This window comes from Bos mutus, chromosome 5 (genome assembly GCF_027580195.1).
Source record: "Bos mutus isolate GX-2022 chromosome 5, NWIPB_WYAK_1.1, whole genome shotgun sequence".
NCBI lineage: Eukaryota > Metazoa > Chordata > Mammalia > Artiodactyla > Bovidae > Bos > Bos mutus.
The window spans coordinates 98,353,364-98,377,030 of record NC_091621.1 but is presented as its reverse complement, the minus strand read 5'-3'; the positions used below and the strand labels follow the sequence as shown (position 1 = coordinate 98,377,030).

General features: G+C 37.1%; 1 protein-coding gene across 1 annotated transcript in view; it reads left to right on the top strand.

Annotated features, from left to right (window-relative positions):
- SYT10 (synaptotagmin 10) overlaps positions 1-23,290 on the top strand; it is a 115,821-nt gene extending 92,531 nt beyond the window's left edge. The window contains exons 4-7 of the mRNA XM_005887440.2: positions 4,665-4,785; positions 15,891-16,062; positions 19,813-19,942; positions 23,219-23,290. Of these exons, the coding sequence (XP_005887502.1) occupies positions 4,665-4,785; positions 15,891-16,062; positions 19,813-19,942; positions 23,219-23,290 (495 nt within the window). The remainder of the gene's footprint in view (positions 1-4,664; positions 4,786-15,890; positions 16,063-19,812; positions 19,943-23,218) is intronic.
- Positions 23,291-23,667: the final 377 nt, after the last annotated feature.

Sequence of the window (23,667 nt, the reverse complement as noted above, 5' to 3'; positions counted from 1 at the left end):
TATGGGCAGTTTTACTTCTTTCTAATTTTTACTTCCTAAAGGAAAAACTTAGTCTTAACGAAGACTCAAATTTTGTGCAGTTATTACACATGCCTACAATACATTAATTTTCCCCACTCAGCTCATTCCAGTTTCCTTAAAACTCCTGACTATATGGAATTGACACATTTAAGTAGATTTCTTAGTACTTCAGTGAGCAAAAAGCCAACTAGCTTGTCATCAAAGTGGTCCTTTAAAAAGTGGTCCATATTCTTTTCTTTCAGTTTATTTGGGCTAGTTCTTCAATCACTCGTCAATTTAACCTCTTCATATTTGCCAATACCTATTGATAGTCAAAATTATGTTGCAATCAATTCACAGATAGGATCTTTCAGAGATGGCACCAAACACAGCAAACTTTCTTTGTTCTACCCTGTAAACATGTGATACATCAAAAGAAAAAGAAAATTACTCCTACAGATTGTGTGATGTATAAAAGTAAAACCATCAGTCAGAGGTATGAAAATGTTTTATTAACCCCTTTAGAAGTCTCTGTGTACTTTTTTTCTGCACAAGCAGAAAATGTGGTTCATGTCCTGTTGAATTCTAAGTATGTTGTCTCTGAGATTATCTCTCCTATTTCTTGCCTAATTTATCCATCACAATCCCCAACATGTTTCTTGGTGGTACTTGGTAACTTGTTCTATATTTATAAAGGGATCCTTTAATTTTTGTTGTTGTTGTTCAGTCTCTCAGTCATATCTGACTCTTTGTGACCTCGTGGACTTCAGCACGCCAGGCTTCTTTGTCCACCATCTCCCAGGGCTTGCTCAAACTCATGTCCATTGAGTTGGTAATGCCATTCAACTATCTTTTACTCTGTCATCCCCTTCTCCTGCTGCCTTCAATCTTTCCCAACAACAGGGCTTTTCTAATGAGTCAGCTCTTCCCATCAGGTGACCAAAGTACTAGAACTTCAACTTCAGCACCAGTCCTTCCAATGAATATGCAGGACTGATTTTCTTTAGATTGACTAGTTTGATATCTTTACAGTCCAAGGGACTCTCAAGAGTCCTCTCCAACACCACAGCTCAACAGCATCAATTCTTCAGTGCTCAGCTTTCTTTATGGTCCAACTCTCATATCCATAAATGACTACTGGAAAAACTATAGCTTTAACTAGATGGACCTTTGTTGTCAAAGTAACGTTTCTGCTTTTTAATATGCAGTCTAGGTTTGTCATAGCTTTTATTCCAAGGAGCAAGGGTCTTTGAATTTCATGGCTGCAGTCACCATCTACAGTGATCTTGGAGCCTCAAAAATAGTCTGTCACTCTTTCCATTGTTTGTCCATCTATTTGCCATGAAGTGATGGGACCAGATGCCACAGTCTTAGTTTTTTTGAATGTTGAGTTTAAGCCAGCTTTTTCAGTGTCTTTTTTCATCTTCACCAAGGCTCTTTAGTTCTTCACTTTCTTCCAAAAGAGTGGTGTCAACTGCATGTCTGAGGTTGTTGATATTTCTCCCAGCAGTCTTCATTCCAGCTTGTGATTCATCCAGCTCTGCATTTCTCATGATGTACTCTGCATATAAGTTAAACAAGCAGGGTGAAACTATACAACCTTGACATATTCCTTTCCCAATTTCAAACCAGTTTGTTTTTCCATGTCCAGTTCTAATTCTTGCTTCTTGACCTGCATACAGATTTCTCAGGAGGCAGGTAAGGTGATCTGTTATTCCCATCTCTTTAAAAATTTTCCACAATTTTTTGATCCACACTGTTAAAGGTTTTAGCATAATCAATGAAGCAGAAGATGTTTTTCTGGAACTCTTGACTTTTCAATGATCCAATAGATGTTGACAATTTGATCCCTGGTTCCTTTGCCTTTTCTATATCCAACTTGAACATCTGGAAGTTCTCGGTTCATGTACTGTTGAAACCTAGCTTGGAGAATTTTGAGCATTACTTTGCTAGCGTGTGAAATGAGTGCAATTGTGTAGTAGTATGAACATTCGTTGGCATTGCCCTTCTTTGGGATTGGATTGAAAACTTACCTTTTCCAGTCCTATGGCCACTTTTGAGTTTTCCAAATTTGCTGGCATATTGAGTACAGCAGTTTAACAGCACTTTAATTTTTACCAGCTTTCAACAAAAAGTGCCTACTCTGATTGATAGTTCCTGGGAGGACAAACATCCAGAAAAGGAAAGAAGGATGGGCTACAGACAAAGAATTTTAACCCATTAACTGAGCCTAAAGAAATTCTTGGAAAAGAGAATAAGTAAAGAATCAGATAAATAAATTCAGACTTATTTTATTAGCTGTTTATAGTCTTATATACTGACTTCCTCCTCAGCTGAGATCTTCAAGGGCAGAATCATGCCATCTCTCTTTTAGTATCTATAGCACCTACCAGTGTACCTAACAAATAATGCTCAATATTTTCTTGGTAGGGAAAAGAATGAGTCCTGTAGGAGGCCGTACCTTCCTGTTTTCCTCAGGCTTCTCCTTTTAGATCTTTCTTGCTCTTTTAAGTGTGCAGCAAACAACCCAGAGGAGAGCCATTTGGATATACTTTTGTTTTAAAATAATTATTTTCTTACCCTTTTTTAAAAATAATAATTCTTCTATTTATTTTTTTCACTTATCCAATATTTCTGAGCGCCTGATATGTGTTAAGACATTGCTCCATGTGATAGCAATACAGCAATGAACAAAACAGCATGCCTTATCATATGCCAGACACTTTGTTAAATGCCTTGAACTTTATTTACATTATCTCAATTACTGATTAAAACCCCTGTGGGGAGGATATTTTCTTCAATCTGAAAATGAAATTTCCGAGATTCAAAGCTTAATTAAATTTCCTAGGATCTCACAGCTCAGAAGGAGAAAACAGGAGTCAGTGCAACTTTAGCTGACTCTAATATTTATGCTCTTAATTGCTAGGCCTGATGGTTCAGAAGGTAAAGAATCTGCCTGCAATGCAGGAACCCCAGGTTCTGTCCTTGGGTCAGGAAGATCTGCTGGAGAAGTGAATGGCTATCCACTCCATATTCATGCCTGGATAATTCCATGAACTGAGGAGCCTGGTTGGCTATTGTGCATAGTCCATGGGGTAGAAAAGAGTCAGACATGACTGAGCAACTAACACTAATTCTAGACCATGAATAAAGAAATGGGAATTACATAGATCAGAACTTGAATTGTAAGAATTAGTCCAATAAATGTTAATAGTGTTTCATGAAAAATTTTTAAGAACCAAGTTTTATGAACCTGAATGAATAGCAACTTGTTCTTCCCCATATTAAATCTACCACAGATTTTCTAACCAGGAATAATTTAATTTAACTCCTGTAAACAACTTTTTGAGAAGCATCCAGAATGTGCATTGTTCACACTCATTTTCATTTGTCCACCATCTATGCAGACTTTGACAGCAAATTTATCTATTCCAGGATACTACGGACAGTTTTACTTTACAAATGAAGCAAAGCTGTTCAGATTTTTATCCAGATTAATTAATAGTATTTTCATTCCTTAGAAACTGCACTGAAAGTCAGCTATGTACTTTCACTAGGTTACAAAAATAAGATAGATAAGATCTATATTCCCTTAGACCTTACATATGGGAGTCGGGGAAATGAAAAATGAATTTAAAAGATAATTCTGATGATGCTTAGTGCTATGAAAAAATGTGAAGAATCTGTGATTAGGGTGGGTATAGGATAGGAAGGAGGAAGGCCTCACTGAAGAGATTTTTTTTGGAGCTGAGCCCTATATGGTGAGCTGAGTCAGCCATATAAAGTTATGGGAGAGAAAAAAAAAATGCAAAAGTCAAAAGCACAAACACCATCTGATGAATAACTGAGAAAAAGGCTTTTGGCCTACATGAGAGTGAACTGAGGAAGGGGCAAGAGATTAATAGAGTGATAGATGAGACCAGATCACATGGGGCCTATGTGAATGACTTTGTAATACATTATCTAAACAAAGACATATTTAATAATAGACAGAGATATTCTGGATAATTATACCAGGACAGAAGGTATTAATCTGGAATTTCCTAGATATACCAGCTGTTTAGATGATTTTAAGCAGGAAAGTGAGATAATGTGGTTTGCATTTCATAAGTCACCACACTGACTGCTTCTGATTAATCTTTGCAGTAATCCTGATAAAAAGTGAAAGTGGCTTCCATGAGATTAATAGTAATAGAGCTGCAAAGAATGTCAGTAATTTCAGATATGTTTTATAGATAATGTAGGCAAGATGTGGATTGGATGTGTTAGGGGTGAGAGAAAAAGAAGAATAAAAGTAAGTGCTAGGTTTTTAACTGCAACCTCTGGATGAATTAAGATACCATTTCCTGATTTTGGAAAGATGACAGAGGAACTGGTTTTAGTAAATGTTTGCAAATAAGTAGAACCAGCAGTCTTATTCTGACTGTATTAAGTTTGAGATTCTGGTTAGAAATACAAGTAGATATATCAAAATACCACCTGGGATATACTCTCTTTTCTTACCTGTTTATTAGAGCATTTTTGCATTGTAACATATATCCTCAATAAAAAAATTTAAAATGGAATTCAAATAGTCCATTAAAGTGATTTTTTTTACTCAGCAGTAATTTTTTTTTTCACTATCTGGTGTTTTAAATTGCTAATGTTACTTATTTCCTTTCTAGGAAAGTATAGATCTGGGTGAAATCATGTTTTCCCTTTGTTATTTGCCAACTGCTGGACGTATGACATTGACCGTCATCAAGTGCAGAAACCTGAAGGCTATGGATGTCACTGGCTCATCAGGTATGTTCACAATTGGCTAATGGGGACATTACCAAAATAACATGCCATATAGCTGAAATTATGAATGGCTACTGAATTATTAAGTTCATTTGTCTGTTGTGGGGCACTATATGCTAAGTCACTTCAGTTGTGTCCGACTCTTTGTGAACCCATGGACTGTAGCCCGCCAGGCTCCTCTGTCCATGGGATTCTCCAGGCAAGAATACTGGAGTAGGTGGCCATTTTCTTCTCCAGGGGATCTTCCCAAGATTGAACCAGCATCTCTATGTTTCTTGCATTGACAGGTGTGTTCTTTACCACTAGCACCACCTGGGAAGCCTGGGGCACTATAAAAGTAGGGAAAAAAATTACCAACTAAAGTGTTCTAAACACCTCTTTAGTTTACATTATCACTATGGCATTTTTGAAAGGTATTATCAAGTAGATTGTCTTTGAACTTGGGTTTATATTTTAATTTCTTTCTCTACTGATTTAGTTCTTTCACAAAAAATGTGTAACTTACCATATACTTTGGGGCTTCCCTTGTGGGTCAGCTGGTAAAGAATCCACCTGCAATGTGGGAGATCTGGGTTCGATCCCTGGATTGGGAAGATCCTATGGAGAAGGGAAAGGCTACCCACTCCAGTATTCTGGCCTGAAGAATTCCATGGACAGAGGAGCCTGGAGGGCTATAGTCCGTGGGGTCACAAAGAGTCGAGCACAACTGAAGTGACTGAGCATGCATGAATGCAGGAACAGAGAGATATAATAAAGTAAATGAACACACCTTAAAGTTTCTTAAAAACATTAGTGGAGAAAATTACCCTTGTTCTAGATTTGATAAAGAGATAAAACCCCATCATTCTCTTTAATCCCTTCATTTAAATCACCGCAGTTCTGGAGAGTTATTTGTAAGTTAATAGGGAACTTTGGCACAGCTCTGTGGAAGAAAAAATGATAAGGACAGAGTACGGAGGTCAATAGCATTTGTTGAATTAAATAAATAAGAAATAGTAATGCAGATATAGTAAAAGATGACATGGGGAGTGCAATCTATAACCTTTTAGTTCTTCAGAACAAAATAAACTAAATTTGCAACACAAAAAATATTAAGAGCTCTAATGTAGAAAGGATTCTAGGAAAAATTAACTGAATAAAAAATGATGTACAAGCATAAATATGGATATCATGCTCCTTTTGATATAAGAATGTGTAATCTTAAAATATATATCATGTTGCTAATATTTGCATAAAGAAATAATTGAGTGATATATAAAAACTGAGGGGTGGAGAAGTATGGGAACAGATGGGAAGGAGACTTCTCATTGCATGTCTTTCTCTGTCTCATCTTTTAAAATTTGTTATGAATTTTTATTCATTTTTTAAAATTTGCAATGCATAGTTGAAATGTAAAGATAGAAAGAAAGGAAATTAATTCTACATTCATTTTGGTGAAAAAGTCTTAGGTAAACAAATGTGGAAGAACTTAAGATAAACAATGTATTCTGCAAATTATTGTTTATTTTGCTCTTTCTACCATGTATTGAAAGAGAACCAAATTTCCAGACAAGCAAATAGCAAAGTTGTAATTAAATTCAAGAATATTTTTTATTTCTATGAAGCTTCTCATCAGGGGAGTGCATGCTTTGAGAACATCACCTCATTAAGTCACACATCAGCCTTGTGAATCAAGTAAGGAACCAGTAAATTATCTTTATCACTAATAGAGAAATGTCATCAGAGACATGATGGGGGTAGTAAATGATAAACCAGGCCTCATTCTCACTGTTAATAAGAGGCTTAGGCCTGGGGCTCATACCACAAAAGTGAGTTTCTTCCTTAGAACATAGTTCCTATGATTAAAAATTGAAAAATATATAGGAATGTTTCTATTTTGCAAATAAGTTCATTTATATCATTTTTAGATTTGCATATAAGCAATACCATGCAGTATTTCTCTTTATCTGACTGATTTAACTTAGTATGACTTCTCTAGGTCCATCCATGTTACTGCAAATGGCATTATTTCATTCTCTTTTAATAGGTGAATAATATTCCATCATGTGTGTGTGTATACATCTTCTTTATCCATTCCACTATCAATGGACATTTAACGTGCTTCCATGTCTTGGTTATTGTAAAACAGTGAACACTGGGATACATGTATCCATTCAGACCATGTTTTTCTCTGGGTATATGCCCAGGAATGGGATTGCAGTGTCATATGGTAGCTGTATTTTTAGTTTTTGAAGTGAAGTGTTAGTTGCTCAGTTGTGTCTGACTCTTTGTGACCCCATGGGCTATAGCCTGCCAGGGTCCTCTGTCCATAGGATTTTCCAGATGAGAATACTGCAATTCTTAAGGGAAAAAGGGAATGGGTAGACACTCCCTTCTCCAGGGGATCCTCCCAACCCAGGGACCAAACCTGTGTCTCCAGCATAGTGGGCAGATTCTTTACTGTCTGAACCACTAGGGAAGACCCAGTTTTTGAAGAAACCTTTATAGTGGCTGTATCAATTTACATTTCCACCAACAGATTAGGAAGATTCCCTTCTTTCCAAACCCTCTCCAGCATATATTTTTTGTTGACTTTTTTGATAATAACCATTCTGACTAGTGTGAGGTGATATCTTATTATAGTTTTGATTTGTATTTCTCTAAGTAATTAGCAATGTTGAGCATCTTTTCATATGCCTTCTGGCCATCTATATGTCTTCTTTGGAGAAATGTCTATTTGGATCTTCAGCCCATGTTTTGATTTGATTGTATTTTATAATTTTTATTTATTTCTTTATTATTTATATTTTTGCTGTGTTGGGTCTTTGTTGCTGCATGTGCTTGTCTCTAGTTGAGGTGAATGGGAGCTACTCTGTAGAGGCCATTTGGGTTTCTCAATGTTGTGGCTTCTATTGTTGTGGAGCACGGGCTCTAGGGCTCATGGGCTTCAGTAGTTGCTGCATGTGGGCTCAGTAGTTGTGGCTCCTGGGCTCTGGAGTGTTTAGGCTTAAGAGTAGTTGTGGGTTGTGGGCTTAGTTGCTCCATGGAAGTGGGGTCTTCCCAGGTCAGGGACTGACCCCATATCTCCTGCATTGACAGGTGTATTCTTTACCACTGAGCAACCAGGGAAGCCTTGGGTTGTTTGCTTTGATGATGTTAAAATGCATGATCTCTTTGTAAATATTGAAAACAAACACCTTGTCAGTCACATTGTTTGCAAATATTTTCTCCCTTTCTGTGGATTGTCTTTTAGTTTTGTTTATTGTTTCCTTTGCTATGCAAAAGCTTTTGAGTTTAATTAAGTCCCATTTGTTTATTTTTGCTTTCATTTCCATTACCGTGAGAGACAGATCAAAAAAAAAGATGTTGCTGCGATTTATGTCAGAAAGTCTTCTGCCTATGTCTTGCTCTAAGAGGTTTTTTAAAAAAAATTAATTTATTTATTTTAATTGGAGGCTAATTACTTTACAATATTGTAGTGGTTTTTGCCATACATTGACATGAATCATCCATGGGTGCTCTTAAGAGTTTTATAGTGTCTGGTCTCACATTTAGGCCTTTAATCTATTTTGAGCTTATTTTTGTGTATGCTGCTAAAGAATGTTCTAATTTCATTTTTTAACATATAGCTGTCTAGTTTTCCCAGCACCATTTATTGAAGAGACTATCTTACCTCCATTATTTCATTGTTTAATTTTTCCACTTTTGTCATAGATTAATTGACCATAGGTGCATGGGTTTATTTCTGGGTTTTCCATCCTGTTCCATTGATCAATATTTCTATTTAGACAAACTCACAGAGTTAGAGAACAAACTTATGGTTACCAGGGGGAATGGGTGGGGGGAAGGAATAGCCAGGGAATAGGGGATTGATATGTACACAATGCTATTGATATATACAACCTGGGCTTCCCTCATAGATAAGTCAGTAAAGAATCTGCCTGCAATTCAGGGGATCCAGGGTTCAATTCCTGGGTCAGGAAGATCCTCTGAAGAAGGAAATGGCAACCCATTCCAGTATTCTTGCCCGGAGAATCCCATGGACAGAGGAGCCTGGCAGCTACAGTCCATGGGATCACAAGAGTCAGACACGCCTTAGCAATTAAACCACCACCACACCCTGCTATATTTAAAATGGATAAACAACAAGCACCTACTCTATAGGGAAGATAACTCTACTCAATACTGTAACAGCCTAAATGGGAAAAGAATTAGAAAAAGAATGAAGTGAAGTGAAGTCACTCAGTCGTGTCCAACTCTTTGCGACCCGATGTACTGTAGCCCACCAGCCTCCTTGGTCCATGGGATTTTCCAGGCATGAATACTGGAATGGGTTGCCATTTCTTTCTCCAGGGGATCTTCCCTACTCAGGGATCGAACCCAGGTCTCCTACATTGTAGGCAGATGCTTTACCGTCTGAGCTACCAGGGAAGCCCAGAAAAAGAATAGATGCATGAATATGCATAAAAATATATGCATAACTGAACCACTTTGCTGTAAACCTAGAACTAACACAACATTGTTAATCAACTCTGTATGTGTGTTTGTTAGTCGCTCAGCTGAGTTTGACAACTGTATGCCAATATAAAATAAAAAGTTTAAAAAAATACAAGCAGTCATTGAATATTTCCCTTTTACCTTGTTTTCCTCTATATACCTTATTTCCAGCCACAAAATGTGTTTTGGCCCCTTGGTACAAATGCTTATGAAATATACAGATACATTTTTCTAGAATCTAAAAAACATTCATTTCATTCATTTGCTGAAATAAATTAATGTCACATTTTTGGCTTATTCTAAGGAAATAAGATCTATTATTACATTGATAGAGTGAAAAAAAATTGTGGTGCTATAATTGGAGGGTAATTGTAATGGAAAAAAAAAAAAGAACAAATGAAGATAGAATAGACAGTTTTACCACCTAGCAAACTCACCCCAATGCCTATACCCTCTTCCAAAACCATGCTTCCTTTTAATAAAAAGGTACAAAAAGCAAACTTTTGATAAATGTTATATCAGTTCAGTTCAGTTCAGTCGCTCAGTCCTGTCTGACTCTGTGACCCCATGGACTGTTGCACACCAGGCTTCCCTGTCCATCACAAACTCCCAAAACTTGCTCAAACTCACGTATATTGAGTCAGTGATGCCATCCAACCATCTCATCCTCTGTTGCCCCCTTCTCCTGCTTTCAATCTTTCCCAGCATCAGGGTCTTTTCTAATGAGTCAGTTCTTCCCATTAGGTGGCCAAAGAATTGGAGCTTAAGCTTCAGTCCTTTCAATGACTATTGAGGACTGATTTCTTTTAGGATGGACTGGTTGGATCTCTTTGCAGTCCAAGGGACTCTCAAGAGTCTTCTTCAACACCACAGTTCAAAAGCATCAATTCTTCAGTGGTCAGCTTTCATTATGGTCCAACTCTCACATCCATACATGACTACTGGAAAAAACATAGTTTTCACTAGACAGACTTTGTCAGCAAAGTAATGTTTCTGCTTTTTAATATCCTGTCTAGGTTGGTCATAGCTTCTCTTCCAAGGAGTAAGTGTCTTTTAATTTCATGGCTGCAGTCACCATCTGCAGTGATTTTGGAGCCTAAGAAAATAAAGTATGTCACCATTTCCATTGTTTCCCCATCTATTTGTTATGAAGTGATGGGACCAGATGCCATGATCTTAGGGTTTTTTTTTTTTTTTTTTTTAATGTTTTGGAGAAATAACTCCAGAAAGAATGAAGAGACAGAGCCAAAATGAAAACAATGCCCAGTTGTGGATGTGACCAGTGATGGAAGTAAAGTCTGATGCTGTAAAGAACAAGATTGTATAGGAAACTAAAATGTTAGGTCCATGAATCAAGGTAAATTGGAAATGGTAAAGCAGGAGATGGCAAGAGTGAACATCACGATTTTAGGAATCAGTAAACTAAAATGGACTGGAATGGGTGAAATTAATTCAGGTGACCATTATATCTACTACTGTGGGCCACTATATCTACTACTTCTAAGAATCCCTTAGAAGAAATGGAGTAGCTCTCATAGTCAACAAAAGTCCAAAGTACAGTACTTGGGTGCAATCTCAAAAGGACAGAATGATCTCTGTTCATTTCCAAGGCAAATGATTCAGTATCAGAGTAATCCAAGACTGTGCCCCAACCACTAATGCCAGATAAGCTGAAGTTGAATGGTTTTATGAAGACTTACAAGACCTTCTAGAACTAACATCCAAAAAAGATGTCATTTTTGTCATAGGGGACTGGAATGCAAAAGTAGGAAGTCAAGAGAAACCTCTAGTAACAGGTAAGTTAAGTCTAACAGAGTTTTGCCAAGATAAGGCAATGCTCATAGCAAACACCCTCTTCCAACAACACAAGAAATGACTCTACACATGGACATTGGCAGATGGTCAGTATTGAAATGAGATTGATTATTTTCTTTGCAGCTGAAGATGGAGAAGCTCTACACAGGCAGCAAAAACAAGACTGGGAGCTGACTGTGGCTCAGATCACGAACTCCTTATTGCAAATATTGTATGATTTTCTATAATACTATGACAGTTTTTCTACTTAAGGTTAGAGATCGATCAGCTAGGGCAAAACTTGTTACCAATTATTTGTCCTCTTTGGCCCATAAAAATATAGCCTAAATGAAAATTTCTCTTTCCTATTGACATCATATAGACAATACATTTGACGAAACTTCCTTGAGAATATATGTAAACCAAATTTTACCTTTTTTCATTTTATATGGCTGAGCATTTAATAAATGATTTGTAGTAATCATTCCTTCAATCCAAACTCCTTATCAAGCATGATGACTGAAACAGAACCTCTAAATTTAGTGCCTTTTCCAACAATTCAAGACAGTCCTAACAAGTATAGTTTTGCTAATTTCAATTCATTGTAATTATATATACTTATGTAGATACAATTGCTATTTCATAAATTTTAGTCTTCTAATTCTAAATCACTTTGAAGAAAATAAATACAATTGTTCCTATTTGGATTATATTCCTTAGATATCTTTTACACTAAAACATGTCCTCAAATAACTAAAAGACACATTATAATTTAGACTGGCTCCTGGTAAAATAGTGGATTTTCTCTGTTGTATTAAACACAGTGATCAGCTAATTCTTTTCTAGTTCATTCAATAAGAAGTCTTATTCTGTTGCCCCCAGTTATGCCATTTAATTATAAAACTGGTAATACAATAGGACATCAGTCATTCAGTTCAGTTGCTCAGTCATGTCCAACTCTTTGGGTCCCATGGACTGCAGCACGCCAGGCTTCCCTGTCTGTCACCAACAACGGAGCTTGTTCAAACTCATGTATATTAAGTTAATGAGGCCATCCAACCATCTCATCGTCTGCCATCCCCTTCTCCTCCTGCCTTCAACCTTTCCCAGAATCAAAATCTTTCTAATGAGTCAGTTCTTCCTATCAGGTGACTAAAGTATTGCAGCTTCAGCCTCAGCATCAGTCCTTCCAATGAATATTCAGGACTGATTTATTTCAGGATAGACAGGATGGATCTTCTTGCAGTCCAAGGGACTCTCAAGAGTCTTCTCCAGCACCACAGTTCAAAAACATCAATTCTTTCGTGCTCAGCTTTCTTTATAGTTCAACTCTCACATCCATATGTGACTACTGGAAAAACCATAGCTTTGACTAGACAGACCTTTGTCAACAAAGCAATGTCTCTGCTTTTTAATATGCTGTCTAGGTTGTTCATAGCTTTTCTTCCAAGGAGCAAGTCACCTTGGCTGCAGTCACCATCTGCAGTGATTTTGGAGCCCCCCAAAATAAAGTCTGATACTGTTTCCATTGTTTCCCCATCTATTTGCTGTGAAGTGATGGGACCAGATGCCATGATCTTTGTTTCTTCAATGTTGAGTTTTAAGTCAGCTTTTTCACTCTCCTCTTTCACTTTCATCAAGAGGCTCTTTAGTTCCTCTTCACACTCTGCCATAAGGGTGGTGTCATCTGCGTATCTGAGGTTTTTGATATTTCTTCCAGCAATCTTGATTCCAGATTGTGCTTCATCCAGCCCAGCATTTCACATGATGTACTCTGCATGTAAGTTAAATAAGCAGGGTCACAATATACAGCTTTGATGTGCTCCTTTCCCAATTTGGAACGAGTCTTTTGTTCCATGTCCAATTCTAACTGTTGCTTCTTGACCTGCATACAGATTTCTGAGGTGGCAGATAAATTGTTCTGGTATTCCCATCTCTTAGAATTTTCCACTGTTTGTTATAATGCATACAGTCAAAGGCTTTGGCATAGTCAATAAAGCAGAAGTAGATGTTTTTCTGGAACTTCCTTGATTTTTCGATGATCCAATTGATGTTGGCATTTGATTTCCAGTTCCTCTGCCTTTTCTAAGTCCAGCTTAAACATCTGGAAGTTCTCAGTTCATGTACTGCTGAAGTGTGGCTTGTAGAATTTTGAGCATCACTTTTCTAGCACGTGGGATGACTGCAATTGTGCTGTAGTTTAAACAATCTTTGATGTTGCCTTTCTTTGGGATTCAATGAAAACTGACCTTTTCCAGTTCTGTGGCCACTGCTGAGTTTTCCAAATTTGCTGGCATACTGAGTGCAACACTTTCACAGCATCATCTTTTAGGATTTGAAATATCTCAACTGTAGTTCCATTACCTCCACTAGCTTTGTTCATTGTGATGCTTCCTAAGGCCTACTTGACTTCTCAATCCAGGATATCTGGCTCTAGGTCAGTGATCATACCATCGTGGTTACCCTGGTCACTAAGATCTTTTCTGTATAGTTCTTCTGTGTATTTCTGCCACCTCTTAATATATTCTGCTTCTGTTAGGTCCTTATCTTTTCTGTCCTTTAGTGTGCCCATTTTTGCATGAAATGTTCCCTTGGTGTCTCTAATTTTCTTTAAGAGATAGCTAGTCTTTTCCATTCTATTGTTTTCCTCTATTTCCTTGCATTGATCACTGAGGAAGGCTTTCTTATCTCTCCTTGCTATTCTTTGGAACTCTGTATTCAAATGGGTATATTTTCCCTTTTTTCCTTTGCCTTTAGGATCTCTTCTTCTCTTAGCAATTTGTAAGGTCTCCTCAGGCAACCATTTTGCCTTTATTTTTCTTGAGGATGCTCTTGATCATCACCTTCTATACAATGTCATGAACCTCTGTCCACAGTTTTCCAGGCACTCTGTGTATAAGATTTAATCCCTTGAATCTGTTTGTCACATCCACTGCATAATTAAGAGATTTGATTTAGGTCATACCTGAATGGTCTAGTGGTTTTCCCTACTTTCTTCAGTTTTAGCCTAAATTTTGTAATAAGGAGTTCATGATCTGAGCCACAGTCAGCTCCTGGTCTTGTTTTTGCTGACTGTATAGAGCTTTTCCATCTTCAGCTGCAAAGAAAATAATCAGTCTCATTTTGATATTGACCATCTGGTGATGTCCATGTGTAGAGTTGTCTCTTGTGTTCTTGGAAGTGAATGTTTGCTATGTGCAGTGTGTTATCTTGGCAAAACTCTGTTAGCCTTTGCCCTGCTTCGTTTTGTACTCCAAGACTAAACTTGCCTGTTACTCCAGGTATCTCTTGACTTCCTATTTTTGCATTCCTGTCCCTTATGATGAAAAATACATTTTTTTTTGGATGTTAGTTCTAAAAGGTCTTGTAGATAATCATAGAACTGTTCAGCTTCTTTAGCATAAGTGGTTGGAGCATAGACTTGGGTTACTCTGATATTGAATGGTTTGCCTTGTAAATGAATAGAGATCATTCTTTCATTTTTGAGATTGCACCCAAGTACTGCATTTTGGACTATTTTGTTGACTATGAGGGCTATTCCACTTTTTTCTAAGCGATTCTTGCCCGCAGTAGTAGATATAATGATCATCTGAATTAAATTCACCCATTCTGGTTCATTTTAGTTCACTGATTCATAAAGTGTCAATGGTCACTCTTGCTATCTTCTGTTTGACCACTTCTGATTTACCTTGATTCATAGACCTAACATTCCAGTTTCCTATGCAATATTGTTCATAGGAAGTCATCAGACATTGCTTCCATCACCAGTCACATCCACACCTGGGCATTGTTTTCACTTTGGCTCTGTCTCTCCATCTTTCTGGAGTTATTTCTCCACTATTCCAGTAGTATATTGGGCTCCTACCTAGCTGAGGAGTTCATCTTTCAATGTCTTATCGTTTTACCTTTTCATACTGTTCACGGGGTTTTCAAGGCAAGAATACTGAAGTGGTTTGCCATTCCCTTCTCCAGTGGACCACGTTTTTGTCAGATCTCTACACCATGACCCATCCATCTTGGGTGGCCCTACACGGCATGGCTCAAAGTTTCATTGAGTTAGACAAGGCTGTGTTCTATGTGATCAGTTTGGTTAGTTTTCTGTGATTGTGGTTTTCATTCTATCTGCTTTCCAATGGATAAGGATAAGAGGCTTGGGAAGCTTCCTGATGGGAGAGACTGACTGTGGGGGAATCTGGTTCTTGTTCTGATAGGTGGTGCCATGATCAATATATCTTTAATCCAATTTTCTGTTGGTGATCGGGGCTGTGGTCCTTTCCTGTTTTTTGGCCTGAGGTCAAACTATGGTAGTGGTAATGGCGATAATGGAGACTTCTTTCAAAAGGACTTATGCCTGCACTATTGTATTCAGTGTCCCTGACTCTGCAGCAGGCCACTGTTGACCGATGCTTTCTCCAGAGACTCTTGGACACACACATGCATGTCTGGCTCGGTCTCTTATGTGGATGCTACTCCTTTCTCTTGGATCCTGGTGGGCACAAGGTATTGTTTATGCGCTCCAAGAGTCTCTTTCCCCAGTCCTGTGGAAGTTCTGTAATCAAATCCCACTGGCCTCCAATGTCAAAGTCCCTGGGAGTTCTCAGTCCCTTTGCTGGATCTCCAGGTTGGGAAATCTGTTGTAGGTCCTAGAACTTTCTTAACAGTGCAAGAATTTCTTTGGTATAATTGAAACTACAGGACATAATATATCATTATAGGACATAATATACCACTATAGGGCATAATATACCACTTTTCTTATTTAATAAAATTAACCACAGTTTTTATTTGTGCTTTGTACTATTATTTGCATTTTATTAAAACTACCTTTCTATTGCTAGATCCTTATGTCAAAGTGTCTCTGATGTGTGAGGGTCGAAGATTAAAAAAGAAGAAGACAACTACGAAGAAAAACACTCTAAACCCTGTATACAATGAGGCAATTATTTTCGACATCCCTCCGGAGAATGTGGACCAGGTCAGCCTCTCCATTGCAGTCATGGATTATGATAGGTATGTTCATTTCTTTACTCACAGAGTAATTGCTACATTTAGTCATATGTGGACCAAATTCAGCTTTTCAGTTTATTTTCTGCTACAAGAATTTTAATTTAAATTGGAAAAGGGAAAAAATATTTATTCAAAATTTACTTTATTCTGTGCTATAACATTTCATTTTTCTTTTCCAAAGTACATCATTCTGAAGTTGAAGGACAGGTTACCTGAGTATTGTGACATAATGGGTGTGGAAGCTGTATGGGATACATTATAAGAAACACTTTTGTGAAGTTTTTAAAAATAGTAACAGCAGAAATTACAATAAATGGATTTTGCTTTTCCAAGTGAGCTGGAATATGAATATCGTGATGCTTACCTGAGCTCTATCATTAATTAGCTGTGTAAAGGGCAAGTTTTCTCTTAGAGATTCACTTTTCCATTTTTGAAACATTAGTATAATGTGGAATTGTGAACAGTGAGTATTAAGAATTGAAGATGAATATTGTCTATATTGTTATTGCCTTGAAGGTTTCACACTAATCTTAAATCATTGCTTTATGGATAGTTCTTCTAGCTCACACATTTTGATTACTTCTCCATTTATAAAATAAACAGGTACTCCTGAGTAAAGCACTGAATCTTCTTCCTGTTGGAGCACCTACTCCTTCCTTATCTGAAATGTTGCCCTGCTCAGTTTATCTCATTTCATTCATGGTTTACAGCTCCGCTCGAGTCACCATTTCTGCGTCTTTCTTGGCTAATCAATCTCTTCTTCCTCTGAACTTGTGTTCCACTGAAGTTCCTTGCTATATAATTCTTCTTATTGTTTTCTCTTTATATTTATGAGGCTTTCAAAAATGAATCTTGTATATTTAAACTACAAAATTATCAGCACATAGATAGTGTCTTATTTTGTTCTAAAGATAACACAAGTGATACAGAATGCATACATATTCAGAGTGTCTATTTTGTATTATTATGTGAATGGTAGTAGACAGGACCCTATAACAGAGAAACATCAAAAATGGTATACTCTGGATGACAGCTAGAAAAATGAAGTACTGAAAGATAAGATGATTTATACTATCTATTTGAAGTTAGTTTATATCACAGATTATAGAAAAGCTGACAATGTTTAAAGAGAGAGAGAGAGAAAAATCTTGAATTTATAGTTGAAATGGCAAACTCTAAAAATATTACAGTGTTTCAATCAGAACCCCTTGTTCCACTTTATCAAAAAATTACTCCCACTGATTTCTCACAGCAAAGACTGCAGATAGATACAACTGAGCATTCGTCACCCAAATGACTTTAGGGAAGTGGACCCTGACAATCTGTAAAATGAATTTTGAAAGTTATTTATAAATATATACTTTTGTGGGGACTTCATTTTAAAGGGAAAGATATTAAGCATCAGTCCAGTTCAGTTCATTCACTCAGTCGTATCTGACTCTTTGTGACCCCATGGACGGCAGCGCACAGGCTTCCCTGTCCATCACCAGCGACCAGAGTTTGCTCACACTATGTTTTTCCTTATCTACCTTTTAGTATGCTAATGACATTAATTCAATAGGTTGTAAACTCTTTGAAGGCAGTGACTTGTTTATTGTTTTATCCTCAGTGCCTAGGAAAAACCTGTGGCTCCTTTAAGAATCTAATAAATATTTGTTGCATACTGAGAAAGTGAATAATTGAATTAATGAATGCATCCTCAAGAATCCTCAATATCCTTAATTGTATAAAGGTGGGCACTATTTAATCATCTCCCAGTCCCTTCTGAAATTCAGTCGGTTCAGCTCAGTCATTCAGTAGTATCTTATTCTTTGAGACCCCATGGACTACAGCATGCCAGGCTTCCCTGTCCATCACCAACTCCCGGAGCTTGCTCAAACTCATGTCCATTGAGTTGGTGATGCCATCCAACCATCTCATCCTCTATTGTCTCCTTCTCCTCCTGCCTTTGAGCCTTCTAAGCATCAGCATCTTTTCTAATGAGTCAGTTCTTCGCATCAGGTGGCCAAAATATTGGAGTTTCAGCTTCAGCATCAGTCCTTCCAATGAATAGTCAGGACTGATTTCCTTTAGAATGGGCTGTTTGGATCTCCTTGCTGTCCAAGGGACTCTCAACAACACAGTTCAAAAGCATCAATTCTTCAGCACTCAGCTTTCATTATGGTCCAACTTGTGCATTCATTCATAACTACTGGAAAAACCATTGCTTTGACTAGACAGACCTTTGTTGGCAAAGTAATGTCTCTGCTTTTTAATATGCTGTCTAGGTTGTTACATAGCTTTTCTTCCAAGGAGCAAGTGTCTTTTAATTCCATGGCTGCAGTCACTAGATGCAGTGATTTTGGACCCCCCAAATAAAGTCTGTCACTGTTTCCATTATTTTCCTATCTATTTGCCACGAAGTGATAGGACCAGATATCATGATCTTAGTTTTTTGAATGTTGAGTTTTAAGCCAGCTTTTTCACTCTCCTCTTTCACTTTCATCAACAGGCTCTTTAGTTCCTCTTTGCTTTCTGCCATAATACATCAGTTAATTACTACATCATTAATTAACTGTACAATTACTACATCAGTGACAGTGAGAAGTGCCCTAAAATCATCTCAAAAATCTCCTTAGAGTTTTCTGTCAAAATAATGCTAGAAAAAATGCCTTTAACTTGCATTCTGTTCTTGAGAAGCAGCTTACCCCATATGTGTTTGGGTCAACTCTTTTGATTCAAGGCTTCTATCTCTTACTAAGTGTACAAAGGCAGGCAGGTCCCTTCTGAATTTTTAACTTCTTTGTCTGCAAAAATGAATTGATAATAATGATATTCATGGTCATGATGTAAAGATTAAGTGAGTCAGTACATTTAAATTACTTAGAAAAGTGTCTCACACATAATAAGCTCTCAAAAACATTAACTGTCATATTATTTTGATTTATTGCTATGAAAACAAGGCATGAATAGAAAACAAGAATGTTCACTATGCTCTGATGCTATTCAGTAAGTTAAATGCCATGGTTCAAAATGTAGCCCTTCCCTGTTTAATTATTATACCAGTGGTAACATTCACTGACATATCATTTAGAATCAGTTAATTATGGTCATTTATACAAGCTCACTTATGGAACTCTTTATGAGTAATTTATGCATCATTATAAAACATTAAGCCCTTTGGGAAAAGGAGATTAGAGTTACATCACTTAAAGTTAATAGGTCTGCTTCCAAGAAAGAAATGCATCATATAGGTAAGGACCAAGTGGCATTTCTCATTCACACTCCTATTATTGTGAAATGTGCTTAATTTACAGAGCCCTAAAATAGTTTGGGTATAGTCCTTTTAAAAATTCATTTTTGAATGCTGATCCTGCTCAGTGACTTCAGTTGTGTTCTACTTTTTGCGACCGTATTGATTGTAGCCCGCCAGGCTCCTCTGTCCAAGGGATTCTCTAGGCAAGAACACTGAAATGGGTTGCCATGCCCAATTTCAGGGGATCTTCCTGACCTAGGAATTGAACCTGCATCTTTCATATCTCCTGCATTGGCAGTTGGGTTCTTTACCACTAGAACCATCTGGGAAGCCCAATCTTGTTTAGTAAGTTTTAACTTGCTTAAGACTCTTCATTTGGCCTGAAGTAGTTTAATATGTAAAATTATCTAGAACTTATCACAAAATCTACTGTTTTAATTGTGCTTAAAATTCTGTTAAGGTGTGTGAAACTTATCTTTGAATATTGGAATGAAAGTAAAATATTCTCCAAATCATAGGGTAGGACACAATGAGGTCATAGGAGTTTGTAGAACAGGACTGGACGCCAAGGGTCTTGGGCGAGACCACTGGAATGAAATGTTGACCTATCACCGAAAACCAATAACACATTGGCACCCCTTGTTGGAGGTAAGCTTTGGACATCTCTCACATCTACTCTTTTCTTTATCTCTTGTTTAAATATTATTTATCTGCTAACATTTCACTAACATTTTACATATTCACCTTTTTAAAAAAATAGCTATTTGCTCTTGTTTTTGTCCCATAGACTCAGTTATCCAGTATGCAAAATTCTGTATGTCTTGTTGGTTTTTTTAAATAACTAAATTTTCTTGAGCTTGGTATTCCTTTAGAGTAAGTCCGTAAAAACTGCAAATCTATTATTTTCTCTACATAATCTGAAAACTTGTGTCATTAAGTGGTGGATCAATCAAGTAAATTCATTATTACCTGGAAACTGAATTTTGTTGCTTCTCTTTTGTGAAAACAGCCACCTCACGTAAACTTCCCAAGAATCCCTAAATAAAGATGTCACTTAATATGTAAGGGAGGAGGTATATAGTTACTGGCTCTGTCCAGGAAGTAAAAAGTCTCACAGATTGTTTTTAAAAATATTGAGGCATCAGTTTGCCTAAGTTGAAAACCTGGCTCTGCTGTGTGACCACATATTGGAGAACCTTGGGCAAGACATAAACTTAAGTTTCTGTTATTACTACTTAATAGCAGTAAACATAGAGTAAAACTAGACAAACTGCTGACTATTAAGTACTTAACACAGAGTATAGCACAATGTTGTTCTAAATAGAACTAATATTAATAGTTATATTAACTAGAAGCAATATCAATCCAGTTTCTATCAGAACTTTTAGCCATGAAAGCAGATACACTGAATGTTGCCAGGTGAAGTGACTTTCTTTTCCAAAGACTGCAATATCTTGAAGAACCTCAAAATAAATTATTTATATGATCTAATTAGTTGTGAGTTGATAAGAGGTGAAATTTATGCAAAAATTTATGATAACCACACAGTAATAGTAAGTGAAGTATACATTGCTATTTCTCCCATGGATAAAATTCTACTTCTTATTCTGTCACTAAGCATACATTGAATAGGAGAGACAGAGCAGTATAATTAACTAAATGTCATTGAGCCCTCGTTCTGTTCTCAGCTTGATCACAAAAATGTGACCTTGGCTGTGTTACTCAAGACATTATGGGAAAAATTCCATGAACACTATATAAACAGCACATACTCAGACATAGGAGGTGAAATGTCATCTTAGATAAATTATCTGCTTTATTACATTAATGTTCCAAATCTTTAACTCACTTCATCATTTATTGTAAATCATAAAAGACAGACATGCTATGCAAGTGCACATTCACACAGCACTTTCCCCTAAATAATAACTGAATAAGTCCTGAGAAGGTTGTTTCATTTCAACAACGTGTATTATCTGAAGTACATGCTACTGCTTAACTATTCTTTTCCTGATTCTCATCTTTGTTTTTACTTAGTTTGAAAAGTGATTATTAGGTCTAAGAATCTAGACATAAGAACAGAGTTTGCTAGGCAGAGTACTACACTGAAGGCAGACATGAATTCTAACCCTTGTCCCTCTGACTGTCTAATCCTGGGCAGACCAGGTGCTTTATCTGCAGCTACATTTCTCTATATTTAGAAAATAGAGATGCACACCTCTGGGACTTCCCTGATTGTCCAGTGACTAAGACTCTGCATTCCCAATGCAGGGGCCTCAGGTTTGACCCCTGGTCAGGGAACTAGGCTCTACATGTGGCAACTAAGCATCTTCATTCCACAACCAAAGATCCTGAAGACCCAGCACAGCCAAAAAATTAATAAATATTTAAAAAAGAGAAATACACGCTCTTACAGAGTTTATAGGAATGATGTAGGGATAAGTGAGATAGTGTGATCAACAACTTTTAACTAATGAAAGGACAGATATTTTATGACCCAAAGCATACTATAATTTCTTGGCTCACACAGTAAAGCGTCTGTCTACAATGCTGGAGACCTGGGTTCGATCCCTGGGTCGGAAAGATCCACTGGAGAAGGAAATGGCAATCCACTCCAGTACTATTGCCTGGAAAATCCCATGGACAGAGGAGCCTGGTAGGCTACAGTACATGGGGTCGCAAAGAGTCGGACACGACTGAGCTACTTCACTTTTACTTTCAGTAAGTTGGGCATGCAGCAGTCCATGGGGTTGTGAAGAGTCGAACATGACTGACTGTTGTTTAGGGCAACTGAACAACAATAAGCAGTTATACATTTATATGATGAGGAAAAACTATGAAATAGGCATGAATTTGTGTGTGAAAACATAGGAGAACTTTTCAGTCATTGTAGGGTATATAGGAAGGATAAACATCAGAAGAAGATCCTAGATACAATTTTCTAGTTGCTAACTAGCAGAGGACAGGAGGGCTGAAAAAATTATGCAGAGGTAGTTTCTCCAGCATATAACTCACTTTTTCTGACTTCTGCACCTGCATTCACTGGTCAAACAGAACATAGGGACTACAGACCTAAGAACTGGCTGGATTTTGAATTGTGGGAAAGTGCTGTGTGTGGAATTATGTGTTTTGTTGCCACAGCAGGGATTAAAATGAGAAGGGAACAATTACTCAAGAGCTGAATAAATTGGTAAGAAAGAGACTAAAACATCACTTGGAAAATCTGTCTACTTCTACTTGGATATAAAAGTTTATCCTATTGTAATTAAATGTTTAAAATATACATAATATTTAGGGACTAGAAGAAATTCTTCTTTATCCCTGTGGCTCCTATTTTCCAAACTCAGTCCTTCTCTTTAATTGCTTCTATAAAAATCACCTCCTGCCTTACAGCAAATGGAATGCAGGCTCTTGTGTCTTGAACCTTCTTGCTTTTACCCAACCTTAGAATGAAAGTGTTAGTTGCTCAGTTGTTTCCCACGATTCTTTGTGGCCCCATGGACTGTAGCCCACCAGGCTCCACTGTCCATGGAATTCACCAGGCAAGAATACTGGAGTGGGTAGCCATTCCCTTTGCCAGGGATCTTCCCAACCCAGGGATCAAACCTGGATCTCCTACATTGTAGGCAGATTCTTTGCCATCTGAGCCTAATGGTCTAAAACTAATAGTCTATGATAGAATGTGAAATGAATCTGCAGTTTCCCTGCATGTCATCTATGTACCATGCTCTGCCTACATTTTTGTGAGATGTTTGCGTCCCCTCACGCCACCTGAGAAGGTGAGTTATGAAGGTCATGGGGAGTTATGTATATCTTCTCTTCAGAGACTAGCATATCATGGGTGTAAATATTCACTATTAAAAGGTAACAACAATTACCCACTTTATTATTTTTTTTGTACATTATAAAATTATTATCTTTCAGTTACCTGGCCGGGAGACCAGTTTTGATAGTCAAGGATCCTGTCCATCTCCCAAGCCAACTTCCACACCATAATGCTTCCAAAATAATGTCATTATAATGAGGACCCAGGACCATGTACTCACCAAATCAGAAAAAAAAAGTGGAAGATTTTATTTCCTCATTTGAAATACATCCTGATAACAAACAAAATATTGTGTAAATTTTATTTGCCTTTATTGTCTGTTTACTGATTTTGAACATCTTAATATATTTTACTTGAATACAAATGGTCTTTACTTACATAAGGCATTTTATTATTTGTGTCATATGCCAATTAGCAGAAAAACTGTTTTTAATAAATTGTAAATTCTCTGAATAAGCAAATAATACATTTTTGAAAATAATCCATACTTATCTAAAATTAAATATAGTTAATGCTGCTATTGTGTAAAGTAGCACATGTCATATAT